The sequence below is a fragment of the Polistes dominula genome, unplaced genomic scaffold (assembly GCF_049000335.1).
Source record: "Polistes dominula isolate Pdom_NZ unplaced genomic scaffold, Pdom_raw_medaka contig_37, whole genome shotgun sequence".
Taxonomy (NCBI): Eukaryota; Metazoa; Arthropoda; class Insecta; order Hymenoptera; family Vespidae; genus Polistes; species Polistes dominula.
The window spans coordinates 87,068-100,473 of record NW_028301169.1 but is presented as its reverse complement, the minus strand read 5'-3'; the positions used below and the strand labels follow the sequence as shown (position 1 = coordinate 100,473).

The 13,406-nt window shown below is 32.1% G+C and overlaps 4 protein-coding genes across 12 annotated transcripts in view; 1 reads left to right on the top strand and 3 right to left on the bottom strand.

Moving 5' to 3' along the window:
- Positions 1-1,301, bottom strand: part of LOC107069986 (RNA-binding protein fusilli) — a 26,147-nt gene extending 24,846 nt beyond the window's left edge. The window contains exon 1 of the mRNA XM_089179028.1: positions 92-1,301. The gene's annotated coding sequence lies outside the window, so the exon portion shown is untranslated. The remainder of the gene's footprint in view (positions 1-91) is intronic.
- Positions 1-13,406, top strand: part of LOC107069968 (uncharacterized) — a 16,650-nt gene extending 3,244 nt beyond the window's left edge. Inside the window, exons 1-11 of one of the 5 annotated variants that reach the window (XM_089179024.1) lie at positions 7,242-7,664; positions 7,837-8,139; positions 8,251-8,508; positions 8,575-8,789; positions 8,871-9,111; positions 9,214-9,426; positions 9,505-11,239; positions 11,330-11,580; positions 11,686-11,994; positions 12,061-12,188; positions 12,294-13,406. In XM_089179024.1, coding sequence (XP_089035150.1) covers positions 7,539-7,664; positions 7,837-8,139; positions 8,251-8,508; positions 8,575-8,789; positions 8,871-9,111; positions 9,214-9,426; positions 9,505-11,239; positions 11,330-11,580; positions 11,686-11,994; positions 12,061-12,188; positions 12,294-13,392 — 4,878 coding nt within the window. In that variant the 5' untranslated portion in view covers positions 7,242-7,538 and the 3' untranslated portion in view covers positions 13,393-13,406. Of the gene's footprint in view, positions 1-6,763; positions 6,899-7,241; positions 7,665-7,836; positions 8,140-8,215; positions 8,509-8,574; positions 8,790-8,870; positions 9,112-9,213; positions 9,427-9,504; positions 11,240-11,329; positions 11,995-12,060; positions 12,189-12,293 lie in introns of those variants that run through there. The other 4 variants (XM_089179025.1, XM_089179023.1, XM_015327721.2 and 1 more) reach the window with 4 other exon arrangements.
- PIG-B (phosphatidylinositol glycan anchor biosynthesis class B) lies at positions 1,448-3,496 on the bottom strand. 2 transcript variants are annotated; one of them, XM_089179032.1, is made up of 2 exons: positions 3,428-3,496; positions 1,448-3,089 (listed from the first exon to the last, which is right to left on the bottom strand). In XM_089179032.1, the coding sequence occupies exon 2, from the start codon at positions 3,018-3,020 to the stop codon at positions 1,518-1,520; it is 1,503 nt and encodes a 500-aa protein (XP_089035158.1). In that variant the 5' UTR covers positions 3,021-3,089; positions 3,428-3,496; the 3' UTR covers positions 1,448-1,517. The 2 variants fall into 2 exon arrangements, with proteins under 2 accessions (XP_089035158.1, XP_015183213.2); XM_015327727.2 differs by having other exon boundaries at positions 3,248-3,448.
- On the bottom strand, positions 3,591-7,133 carry LOC107069971 (venom acid phosphatase Acph-1). Of its 4 annotated transcripts, XM_089179037.1 has the most exons (8): positions 7,012-7,133; positions 6,706-6,770; positions 5,336-5,373; positions 5,089-5,193; positions 4,714-4,979; positions 4,465-4,621; positions 4,059-4,388; positions 3,591-3,974 (listed from the first exon to the last, which is right to left on the bottom strand). In XM_089179037.1, exons 4-8 carry the CDS (start codon positions 5,152-5,154, stop codon positions 3,777-3,779), a joined length of 1,017 nt encoding a protein of 338 aa, XP_089035163.1. In that variant the 5' UTR covers positions 5,155-5,193; positions 5,336-5,373; positions 6,706-6,770; positions 7,012-7,133; the 3' UTR covers positions 3,591-3,776. The 4 variants fall into 4 exon arrangements, with proteins under 4 accessions (XP_089035163.1, XP_089035164.1, XP_015183214.2 ...); XM_089179038.1 differs by lacking the exon at positions 7,012-7,133 and having other exon boundaries at positions 6,706-6,797; XM_015327728.2 differs by lacking the exons at positions 6,706-6,770; positions 7,012-7,133 and adding an exon at positions 6,171-6,581.

The window sequence follows — 13,406 nt, the reverse complement described above, 5'->3', positions numbered from 1 at the left end:
ATTACGAGCATAAGACCGCGAGCGAGATACCTTACCTTACTTTGCTTCGTCTCATCCGTTCCATCCGCGATAGTTAATGATCGTGTCCTACCTTTGCTATTTCTTCTTCTTCTTCTTCTTCTTCTTCTTCTTCCTCCTCCTCTTCGTCAAATCCATTTTCCTCTCTTTCATTTTCTAGTCGAGCCGCTCCTCCCTCTTCTTAACGCGACGAAAAATTATGACTGTTCTCTCTCTCTCTCTCTCTCTCTCTTTCTATCTTACATTCTTTTCTTGCATATCTTTTCCAGTCGCAACAGCCATATTGTAAATCTTAGGAAAAAAAAGATGAAAATGAAATTATAGAAAGCATAATTGGTCGTATGTCAACTGTTTTGTTTTTTTTTTGTTTTTTTTCATTGCAAAAGCAAACAATAAATTATTCATCTTTCTCTATTCATTCAGTTATTATGTAGCGAATGTTATTCTCCTAAAAGATAGAAAAAATACTTATACAAATTCAACTTGAATATAAATTGGAATGGACTTTCTTATCGTTTCTGAGCGCGCGCGTAAAACTTGTTGAAATCGTGCATGGAATTTATTCCGAAAGAAACAAGAAAAAGAGAGAAAAAAGTAATAACGGGTTACCTTCGATCCAGTTATGATGAGAAAATGCCGTTCGAGTAAGCGAACGTAAAAGATGGCGATATGCGTTCTCTGTTCTGTCATATTATGATATTTGTACACGTCTTTTATACAATAATATTATATTTTAAAGTCGAATGCGCGTGTTCGTTCGTACACGGCTAAACATCCAAATCCATTTAAGATAAGAAATAATAATTCTTCAATTTCTATAAACATCGAGTAAGAAGAAAAAGGAAGGATTATTGCTAGCTTCGATAATAAGAGAATAAAAATCACAAGTTGATTAATCATAAGTTTAGGCGTATTCGATGCTACCGTGAATACCGTTAAAAACATTATCGTTCCTACGACAGGTCTTTCAGATTCGAAATTCTCTCTCTTTCCTTCTCTGAACTAACGGTACTCACGTACTTTGCTCATCCGCATTCGAACGCGCATCATTTCGGTCATGGAAAAGCACAAATTATAAAATGTAAATCTTTCAAATTGTCTATCCGTAATATTAAAAAAAGCAAAACAAACCAAAAAAAGGTGTATCCTAATCTAACTCAAAAATAAACGCATACAAATGTCATTGCGTTTCTTACCTTATTGCGTCTCGAACAATTTTTCTTCGCGTAATAATAAATAGCGTATTTATAGCGTATATATAATGTACATCGTGCTACGATCAAATAAATCGAAACTTTTACCACCACATTCTCCCGTAATAATTATTCGAAAGTTCTATTCGTGACTATTATCGGATTTACTCTGTAGTTAAATTCAAAGTTACAACATTCGAAAAGCGAAAATATTATTCCACATATGATATAATATGTAATTTTAATATTATTCCTAAAGTGAAATTATGTTTTATTTTGAATATACATTTACGTTTACTTTACATTTCAAGTAAATAATCGTTTACGTTTGTATAACATTATATATTTTCCATAATTCGATTGTGGAAAATGAGTGTGAAAAACTTTGCTTAATAACTTATAATTTAAAAGAAAATCTTGTATCTTTGATGGAATATTATCAAACATTATTAAATGACTTGGTATTACTCCATGCTTCTGTAAATCATTATTTCTAATCCAAAGCATTGGATTTTGAAAAAATTGATCCGCTTCATCTACGTAGTCATTGGAATTAGTAAAATTAGGTTCGCAAGTCAAAAATCTAGTGGGCACATTGATGTGCAAATGGCTGTATAAGGGTGTGGCGTGACACGGTGTAAGAAATAATATATTTACAGATGTACAATTTTCATTAGTCAAATCGTTTTGTAAGATATTCATAATATCTAACGTTCCACGTTGATGGATCAAAGAAAAATAAAGTCCAGGAATTAGATTGGTTATTGTTAAAATAAATAAAACAATCTTTCTCAATAATTCTCTAGAAATGATTTTGACATGAATGGTACAACTTGTACTTATGTATATAAACATTGGCAAAAGTGGTAATAAAAAGCGAAACTCTTTGTGAGACAATAAAGAATAAACACCAAGCGTCCATCCAATGACTACTAACATTACCGCCTCTCTATGAAATTGTTTAGGACGTTTAATTATTTGCGGAAGTATTCCTAAGAATGTAACGCAATGAAATCCTAGAAGAACCGGTAATGCAGAAAATATATACCACAATGTATGTTCTCTTCCATACGTATCGCCTATCGCTTGTAGTACATTTAAACGGAAAAATTCCCACCAAGATATCGTCAAACTTTTATAACAATAACTATCTAATATCGCAGAACCTAATAGATATATAATACCAATAGCGCTGTACTGACAAATTAATAATATTTTGTTTTGTAAACTAGTAGATAAATGATATATACATAAGGGTACCCACACGATAGCAGCAGTTGGTCTTATTGTACAAAGGAAACCAACTATCCATAGATATCTAACACTTTTGATATTAGCGTTGCGCCATGGAAACATGGATAAAGCTATGATAGTACAAGCGGTTTCTAATGAATTAATAAGTGTCCGTGTAGCACAGTAATACCAATACCAATTAATACATAAACTATACAACATCCATTTGTTTTTGGTCCATTTATAAAATCTATAATCAGCATAAGCACTGATCGTAGCTTGGAATAATCTTGGTAATAGCGTTAAAGTAATAACAGAGTCTACAGAAAAATTAGCTAATATCCGATATAAAAAACTTATCAAGAATGGGTAGACATAGCTACGGATTTTCGCAGTCCATTCCCAGGTGAGAAATCCATATCCAAAGGCAAGACGATGGGCAACTTCCAAAGATTGCCAGTATTCGTCTGGCACGTGTGCAGTTTGTACAACGAAAACAGAAATTAATCTCCATAAAAGTAGGAATAAAAATGTCTTCAAATTTGCTGGAAAATACATCATGTGGAAGATGCACATGTAATATTATTTCTCGATCAAAAATCCTATCTATTCTTGTCCATATTCATTCAAATTATACTTCCTAACCTGAAAATAAATTGATCAACGTTTCGAGACTATGATACAATAATTGTTAATAACACTTGCACATAATAATAACGCATTCGTAAATGTATATTCATTCTATGATATAATCATTTGAATGAAATTGATTAAAATAGTTTCGTAATAAATTAGTAACATACGGTCTGTTATCGTGGTAGGAATATTTTGACACATTGGATAAGGATATTGTAAACATGATAAGATAGATTCTTTGATAAGACGAAATGTGTGTTATTTATTCTGCTAATTCCTTTCCACTCGATTTTATCTTATTCATCAATTTCATTTAATTGATATTATTAAAAAAAGGTTATGCATACGTAAACTAATGCACGAAACAGCGAAGCCAGAATATGACATTTCTCCCACGTGGGAGCCTTCGTACCTATGCGCATGCGCATGAGTTAGGTATGCGCGTACGCATGCGCGAGAAAAATACACGTCTTGACATCACTGGTTTGCAATAATTAATGATAATACCGATTGAGTAACATAATATATTTTTTTTGTTTGTTTTAAATTGTATAATATTAATGTAGATTAAAAGTTGAAAAAATAAATAACAAGAAAATATTGAATGAAATTAATTATCAATAATGAATAAACGAACATTGAGAATTGGATATTCTTTCTTAATCGATGATAATATTGCAATAGGATAAAATCATTTTAATTAAGATATATTTTCTCGACAAATAGATTTTTCAATTCTTCTTTTGTTATCCTATCCCAATAGCAATTGATGTCATCATCGGAAGGAATAACGTCTTTCACTATATCTAGATATGTATCTATTGGACAAATCTCATCACAGTTTTTAAGTTTAAGCGTAATTAATTGCTCGCTCACGCCGGTCCACAAAAGCATCTATTAATGAAATAAAATATAATTAGAAAAATATTGATAGCAATCTATTAGAAGTTTCAGGATAGTAAGGAAATATAATATCACCTTAATAAAAAGTTTTCCTTCGGCATTACGTAATTTTTCTACTATAATCGTTGAACCATAACTAGGTAACTTGGGTATATGAATATCGTGTGCTCTCGTAAAAGCTGCTATATTAATTTCATGACCACTATAAAGATAAATTTTCCTAGGATTCGTTCGTTCCTCGTTTATATTCATATTTTCTATAAATTGTCTGATCAACATGCCACCAGTTAAACGTTTTAATGTCGCTGTATATGAGCGAATTTCATATTCAAGAAACACGATATCCTCCATCTTTGTATAAATATTCTCGGTGCACCATTCTGGTAACGTTAGATTCATAGCTTTCTGAATAGAAATAAGATAACATAATAATGTGTGTAAGCAATATGTGAACGCGATTGAATTATAAATGAAATATTACCTGTGCTGTCAATAAATTAAAAATTTCGTAAGCCGCAGTGAGAGTTTTAACATTCATACCAGTGTTGTTTGTAAGATATTTCAATACATCCGTATAAGCTTCACTTTTATCGCGTATTTCTTTTAATTGCCTTACTTCTTCTAAAGCTTCTTCGTACCTGCAACGTACGTATAATTCAATGAAATACGAAAATATATATTATCGTATTTCATTGAATTTCGTATAACGCAATGTCATGAAAATACCAACATTGGACAAGCTTGAGGCCTCAACAAATTATCCACTCTTTCTGGTGCATAGTGCGTAGGAATAGCTAACCATGGTAAATTCGAGTTCCAGTTCTGTTTATCCGATGGTGGATAAAGACCTGCTAAAACCAATTGCAGAGACATTTTAGTCCGATCGATATCTGTGCTACGAGCGTATACGTCTTTAGGATGATATAAGTCGCCCAAAAAATCATTGTAGCGTTGCCTCAACATTTTCCCGATCGAATATTCTCGCATTTTTCCTTCCTAGCGATAATAAGTAAGACAAATTTATTTATTATTATTATTATTATTATTATTTTGTTTTCCATATGAAAATTTGAAAGTCCAAAATATATATTTAATAAATACTTACGTTTGTCAACTGAGCGACCCCCCATGGTTCGTAAGAAGACCCTTGGTGAGGATCTTTGGGGTACATTTCTTTAGCAAGTGGCGCTCGTTCTCCATGTCTAAATAACTATACATAATTACGAAACAAATTTGTATTAACAATTTAATACGCGACAATTACGAACTAGAGTTCAATTATTTATATTTTTGTTCAAATAATGACCGTTTTTATTTGAACTAAAATAAATAGAAATATATATAATATTTACCACTTGTACGAGTTCCAAACGATATTCGTTGGGTTTACCTGAGAAAGCACAAGAAATTAATAATAAAAATAAATAGATCGTTAATCCTGCTTTAATGAAGTACATCCCGCGATAATTAACTCGACAATTAACACACGATAATTAAAGATTAACGATAAAGTGTTAAAAGTGTTCCTGATCGCGTAGTGCTCGGACACGTACTACCGTGGTTTATCTATTTTATAACATTAATATTTTATTATCTATCGTAGCATGTACTTAAAAATCGAAAGATAATTTTATCATTGCTTTAAAAAAATTTCGTAAAAATAAAGAAATATTTGTAATCATTTATAATATTCATAATATTCATATTATAAGCATTGATCGTGTTCACGTAATTTATTGAATTATTTCACAATTGAAACGTTAGCAACTATATAATATACAATAATAAAGTGACGTAACAACAATTAAACTTTTAAAACGTTAATAATCTCACTAAAAGAAAAAGATAAAAATAATTGTTTTCGAACACTATCTAATCACTTAATAAGATACGATAATCGCGTATTGCTTTTAGAAAACTCTTCATAAATTAAAAGTAAATAGATAAATATAAATAAAGATTTGCAAAAGGTTAACATATCATATCATAGAAACGTATTGCCTTGAGTATATCATATATAGGTCGTTTAATCGTCTCATAATCCAAACATTAGCAATTTTATTTATAGATAGTGACGTAACAATAGAACTTTCATAAATACACAATGATCTTTATTGAAGATTGTGGCAATTTCGATTTTCGTGATGGGCAAACGTATGTTTATAGATAGAACAAATTTACCCTTACTTATAAAATAATACGAATGATATAATAATGTAGTTAGGATTAATACGATTAGTGCAGTCCTCGTATCGAGTCTTGAACGTGATCTTGTCTCTTGCATGATGACCTAGAACTTCAATGTAGAAACTTGTATGTTTGCACGTGTACCACGTGCACATCTATATGCGCTGGAACGTGCACTCGAATGCACCTTACCTATCGTACTACACTCTTTTATTACTTTATTATTTTTATAATATAAAAGCTTCAGCAATTCCATATTTCTTTAGATTTATCTTTTTGTTTGTCAACGAATAGCATTTTTGCAAATGTCAAATATCATGTTTAATCATGATTGTACAGTAAGAATGCAGCAACGAGAAAAAAGCGATATGCAATAGTGGTGGTGGTAGCAGTAGTAGTAGTGTAGTAGTAGTAGTAGTAGTAGTAGTAATATACCAACATAAATGTCGTGTAAAATGCTTATGGAAATTATATAACATATATATATATATATATATATATATGTATATATTTTTTATATGTATATATTACGTACTCTCGTTCGAGGTTTGATTAGACGCCGTTGTGAGTTTGTATTTGGAACCGCACACACAAGATAATCTGAAAATGAAGCAAAGTAAATGTAACGAGGTAGATGATTGTATCGGTATTGTTTCATCTGTACTGTTCTCATTTGTGATCGAAGGGAAGATATATATCTACGACTCTACGTCCTTTCATGCATTTTGGTAATATACTCTATGTTATCTAATCATCTTATGCCATCTTGTATCAAAGTTTAAAAACAAAAGTTTTGGAATGTTTAAATAAACTATTTCGAAATGATTTGAAAGAGTAATACCTCGGTTAATAATCCATTTAGTATGTGTAATTATGAATATGTGTAATATTTTAAATGAAATCTTCGAATTAAATCCCGATGCAACTAAGCATCTAAAAGAAAAACTATTCAACCAAATTATTAGAGATTAATATCATGAAAAATACTTCTTTAAAAGACAAAACTCTGTTTGAAAAAAAGATGCACCGTAATTTCAACCAATCGAATTTGAAGAAAAATTGCAAGATTACATGAAGCAGCATTTTTTCATTTGAAAGAAATTCAAGTAGAGAAGTTTTCTCGTCCAATAGAATTGAGTTGACTTCTTTTAGTCCGTTTGTCTGATTGGTCCGTTTACCGAAATAATAAATACCACCGCATCGTTCATTGGACGAAGGTGAGAACGATCGTTTAGATTATAACTTTTTATCATTTCAAATAGTATTCATTTGAATGCGAATAAGAAGGAAGTAACGCTGTGTTGTGTATGTCAGTTTTCATGATCTCCAACAGTTTAATGATTACATTCAATTGTTTATGGTAAAAAGATGTCAATAAACGTTACCGTCAGTGGAAATCCCATAAATATACGCCGTGGAAGAGTAGTATTGTCGGATTTAGACCAAATTAAGAAAAATGAACGCGACCGTAGACGAAGATTGCGTCTAGAACAAGTGCGTTAAGGATCAATCACCTCACTAAACATTATTTATATTTATAACGATTAATCTTTTTTACATGTTTATCTACTATCCTATCTTTCCTATGTTTACTTACTACGTATGTTACGACGTATGTTTATTTCTATATATATATATATATATGTATGATAACGTTTCTGTATAGGTTAGACAGCAATCGAAAGAAATATCTAATAGACTTTTGGAAAGAGCCAAAAATATTGCGCAACAAGAGTTGGGAAAATTAGAAAAAGATGACAAATACGAACTCAAACGTCTTCACGAGAGAAAAATTATGGAGATTCAAGAAAAGTATCAAGAAGATATGGAAAATATCGGTCAGGCACACTTGGCTGCTGTTTTAGAATCAGAAACGCTTGCAGATTTAGAAGATGAAACTGATAGAAATAGAGAAGCTGCATTGAAAAGAGGCAAGGAAGCTTTAGAACTATTGAAAAAAGTGCCAAAGGTAAATAATATATTTTTGCATTATTTCATATTTCAACGCAGAGCATTAAAATGTTTTGATAACTTATCGTGTAAAGGCTATTATAAACATTAAATAACACCTGTGTAAAAGGATGACCAACATGCTATGCATCGACAAAGATTGCAGCAGGTTAGAGAATTGGAAAATAAAAGATCATCTTTAGTAGCTGAACTTTCTAAAAAGTCTGCCAGCCAGGACGATTCGTGTAGAAATTTGAGTCAAGAGAATGGAACGTCTTGTCAACAAGATCAAACTTGTGAAAATTTAAATAAATCTGCTAAAAAGAAAAAACTTAAAAGACTTACTTCTAATAAATCTCCTGTGAAAAAAACCAGAATCAACGATAAGGTATTATACTTGTTTCATTTATAGTTTTTATTAGTATCTACATGCATAATTTTCTTGTTTTTATAGATTAACAAAGAATCTCAAGGAAGTCTTTCACCTAGACAAAAAATTCACCTGCAAAATGAAGCATCGCAACAATGCGTTATTACCAGTAAATCTGACAAAAAATTACAAAATATTGATAATATTGAACATACGGATCATATAACTCAGGACGATAAAAGTCCACGTGAGACGGTACCTATCTTAACCATTTCTACGAAAGCACAAAAATTAACAAAGTACGTTTTAATATATGTACAATATTTTCTTTGAAAGAACATTGAAAGAAAACAAGTGTGAAATTTTGCTTTATATTTAAGATATAACCCAGGAGATTACGTACAAGATTCATCGGATTTACTAAGCAATGACAGTCCTTCGCTAAGCGATGACTCTTCATATTTTTCTGATGTGTGCGATCAATCAACTTGTATTAGAACTCCGAAACATCATACATCCTTAAGAGATAGTAAAGTGCAATTGTATGATCATAGTACACGTCAAAGAAACAATTATAATAGACCTCTGGACGTAGTCGAAAGATTAGATATAAGAAACGAGGTCTGTGCGTTAAGATTAAATTTAACATTTTAGGTTTACTTCATAACCTAGTACCATACTATATAGTGTTTGTTTTGATACCAATAGTTATATATTTTATAGCCAAATGCAATAGATGCAGCTAAAGAGGTAGAACGTAAAGAAAGTATTGAATCTCATGCGACTGAAACTTACAAACTAGCTTCTCAGAAACGAGGTGATGATGCAATTTTACGAGAAAAAGTACGATCCGACTACCAAACGCTTATGAAAAGTTTAGATCATCTCTCGTCCGAAGAAAGAAAATTAAAAGCCAGCGATGTTCAACGTGATCCAGTAAGTATTACTTCTATCCCTCTCTCTTTCTCTCTGTCTATATATATTAATTGTAAGTATAATCGGTTTGTTTGATAGATGAATGATGTAGAGTTACGAACATTTCGTAGGAAAGAGTTACAAAAAGAACAGAAAAAAAAGTTACATCGAAAATTTGAAGCTATGGCAGAAAAAAGTTGCTGCGCAAGCCATTGTCCAAATCTTATGGAGAGAATAATTACCCTTGAAACAGATAAACAATCTGAAAATCATAATAAAAAGGGAGAAGGTGTTTGGAAAGAAGCACATTTTGTTGAGCCTCGTGTACCAGTAGTTAAGTCACCAAAAAGCAAGGATAAAAGGCGAGAAATATCACGCGACGAATTAATACTGAATATGTTGAAAAAAGTTGAGAGACAAAAGATGTTATTGTTGAAAGAATTTGGTGCGAGCTTGCCAGATGACATTTATTATGCAAGTATGACATCCTTGACCGAACCTGACAAATCTGACGAGCCTCAGAAGAAAATACAACGAGAGACGTGTTTATCTCCCGAAGTAACATTAATAAACATGTCCAATGGAGAAAATAATAATGAGGTCAGTAAGAAAGTGAAAAAAAGGAGCGAAACAACAAAATGTGAAATGGCTGTACAAACATCAACATTAGAAGATGCTGGTATTTCTGAGGATAAAGGTATTCAAGTAGAAATCAAATCTACGTGCAACGATGCAACCAGTGCATTAAGCACTAACGAAGAACTTTCTACTAAACATTATCCGATAGAGCCAATAATTACAGTCATTAATCCTGAAGAAGTAGAAAATAGTAGTAGTGGTTCTAATAATTCTATGATTACTGGCGTAATCATTGACATCGATAATAAAGAGGTCAAAGTTACCCCAAAGAAAAAGAAACGCTCATTGAAATTATCTAAACGAACGTCAATGAGGGCAATGGAAAAATCGCACTCGGTGCCACCGAGTAAAACTTCTTCTCCCGTCAAAAAATCTTCTAAATCCTTACCCAGCTCGTGTCGTAGCAGTCCACGCAAAATGAATATTCATTTGAAAAATAAGGATTTGGATTTGATTAAGGTAGATCCTCCTAAAGACAAAAAACCAATAATAGACAGTAGCACGGATAGTTCTGCAATGTATTCTTCATTAAATACACAAAATTCATCTGTACGTGAACCATACGACATTCCCGTTATGAAATCTAAAAAAGTAATCAAAGTAAGAGATATTTCAGATACTTCTACGTCATTTGCTAGTCCACCACCTTTGGCACCTAAGCGACCAGTCGGTACTGCAAGTAGTATTACACCAATTTTAGAAATGTTAGATTTTTCAACGCTCAGTGCTATAGAGAGAGCAAAAAGAGATATCAGTCCTGTATCGACACCAGAAACTCCTTCTCCTCGCACTATGAGGATACCTTCCAATATACCTCATACTGAGAAAATTGGTAAGGTACTTAGATATGGCGAGGAACTTGACGAAACAACTACAACAACAACAACAACAACAACTACAACAACTACAACATCTTTTACCAACAAAGATACTTATTCGCCTATTTATGAAAAACAGAAAGATATGTCATCAGCGCAAGATCTTTATCCGCAATATTTACCAACTTTATCTAAATCGTGTACTTGTCAAAATCCTCAATGTAAATTATTACACGTTAAACTTGAAGATATTCAAGATTTTGCTCTCAAGAATTGTCCAGAAATTCTAAAGAAATATGAAGATCTTCAAAATACTTATACCAAGAGAATAGCTTCTTTGACTGATCTTATAGAAAAAGTTCGAAGCGAGCAAAGAGGTGATTATTTAATTTGCCTTTTTTTCTTTTCTTTTCTTTTCTTTTCTTTTCTTTTCTTTCTTAAACCTTTACTAATTTTCTTCTTTTTAGGTATGGAACTTTCTGTAATAAGTCCTCGAGATGAAATGAATTCTACAAAGATACATCCAGAAATGCAAAGTAGCATAAAGAACGTTGAAAGATTGGTAGAAAATATAGAAGCAATACATCATCAACTTGCTAAAACTCTTAATGAATCACAGAATGCTATTATGAAAGGTGAAGCTATTAATAAAGATCTACTTAAACATAGAGAAAATCAATCAGTACATTTCCAAAGTAAAAGTAAATTGGATCATTCGGTAAGTACAACCGTTGAACATATCAGCGATAAACTTACCTCGTCTAAAGCTATAATATCATCGTCTAAGCCACGAATATTAAAAGATGAAAAAGTAAATATAAAGCTAAACAGATTTCAAATGCCTCATAAATCATCGGCAACTATGACAACTGTAATACCAGAACGTAATTCGTGGCCTCCAGTTAAAATTCCAACTCAAGACGATAATACAATCGAAGAACTTTCAAAAGAGATTTTAGAACAAAGTAGAAATAAATCGACTGGCATGCCTGTATTTAGAAAAATTGCTCAATATAAAAATACAGATATATCTTTACCTACAAAATCTGATAGTTCCAAGTCGACTGGTGGTAGTCCTTCCAAAAATGGGAGGAATAATATTCCGGCGCAAACTACTGACATTATTGTCGAGGTAAATTTCAATAGTTGACTTAATGAAATGATTTTTACATCAAAATGTATGTATATATTTTTCTAGTCGGAGAAAGATGTAGTTTTCGAATCTGAACCTGTTGGTATACCTAAAATGTTACCATCTTTGGCCTGTGGACATCGCACAAATGGAAGAGATAAGCCACCGGTTACCTTACACACTGGACTTTATAAGTATGTTAAATATATTATTGTATATATTGGATGTCTTATTAATTGATGAAATTTATGAATTTGTCTTTCATTCAATTTATTTCAATTTGTTTATTCAAATTGTAGAACAGAAATCGAATCTATAGGCCATGAATTGTCAACGATAATAGAATTTGATACGCCGGATACAGGGAATAAAAGTCACATGACTATGAAAAGTTGTATGGCCAAATCATTAGTGACGGACGAATTGCAGAGAGAAAAATCAGCAATTAAAAAATCAGTGGAAGTACAAACAACGAAATCATCGGTCACTGTTAAACCATCTATTCACGTAGCACCCTTATCCATTCAAGGTCCTTTAGATAAGAAAATTGGTCAAGCTTCTTCATGTTGTTTCACAAAAAAGTCGACTGGAGAGATGTTCACTTCTACATTGCAAGAAGACGAACAGACGACAAATCTTTCGCGAAGAACACCAAATGAGGAGATGCATCTAGAATATCGAAGGACAGATAATGCGACAGATGATGCGACAGATAATGCGACAGATAATGCGACAGATAATGCGACAGATAATGCGATTGAATTGGAAGATTCGGTTAAAGAGAAAGTTAACAAACAATTACAGTGCAATACGTCTGATAAAGAAACAAAAGGGATGTTACAAGAAAGATTCGAAAAAGATAATAAAGCGTCTTCTACCAGTTCAAATAGTTTTTGCGAATTATCTGGAATTTCGGAAATTACTAGTACACCATCCTCGAGTTTACTTAAATACGCTTCGTCCGAGGAAATGGAAACAGCGCTAAAACAATTAGGTCTTAGTTGGGCTATAACTACTTTGAAAAAAACACGAGAAGCAAGTGCTCTAAGTTCATCCTCTAATTCGGACGTAACCCCTTTAAATACTGCTAGGAGAATCATTTCTCCAAATAAAAAACACGTTGATCCTAAGCTTGTAAATTTATTCGATTTTAGCGATGTATCTTCTATATCTATCAAAGAAGCTAGTAAAAGTACGGAACAAGCGGTTCTATTTAAAGGTAGAACCTCGACGCCCAAGTTACAAAATTCGAATTCTAACACCGATAAATCTAACTCTCTTCCTACTAATTCATCTGGAATAAGTTTTCAAGAACCTAGCGATAGTTTAACAGTTCCGAACGTATCGCTTATTAAAACAAAACAACCTAACAACACCAGACAATCGAAATCCCCTTGACATAACTATTATTA

Excerpts from the sequence above, each read along its gene's own strand:
- PIG-B (XM_089179032.1), bottom strand. The coding sequence starts at position 3,020 with ATGTGCATCTTCCACATGATGTATTTTCCAGCAAATTTGAAGACATTT.
- LOC107069971 (XM_015327728.2), bottom strand. The coding sequence starts at position 6,267 with ATGCAAGAGACAAGATCACGTTCAAGACTCGATACGAGGACTGCACTA. Across the intron at positions 4,980-5,088 it reads GGGTCGCTCAGTTGACAAAC|GAAGGAAAAATGCGAGAATA; the intron begins GTAAGTATTTAT and ends TATTATCGCTAG. Across the intron at positions 4,389-4,464 it reads TTAATTTATTGACAGCACAG|AAAGCTATGAATCTAACGTT; the intron begins GTAATATTTCAT and ends ATTTCTATTCAG.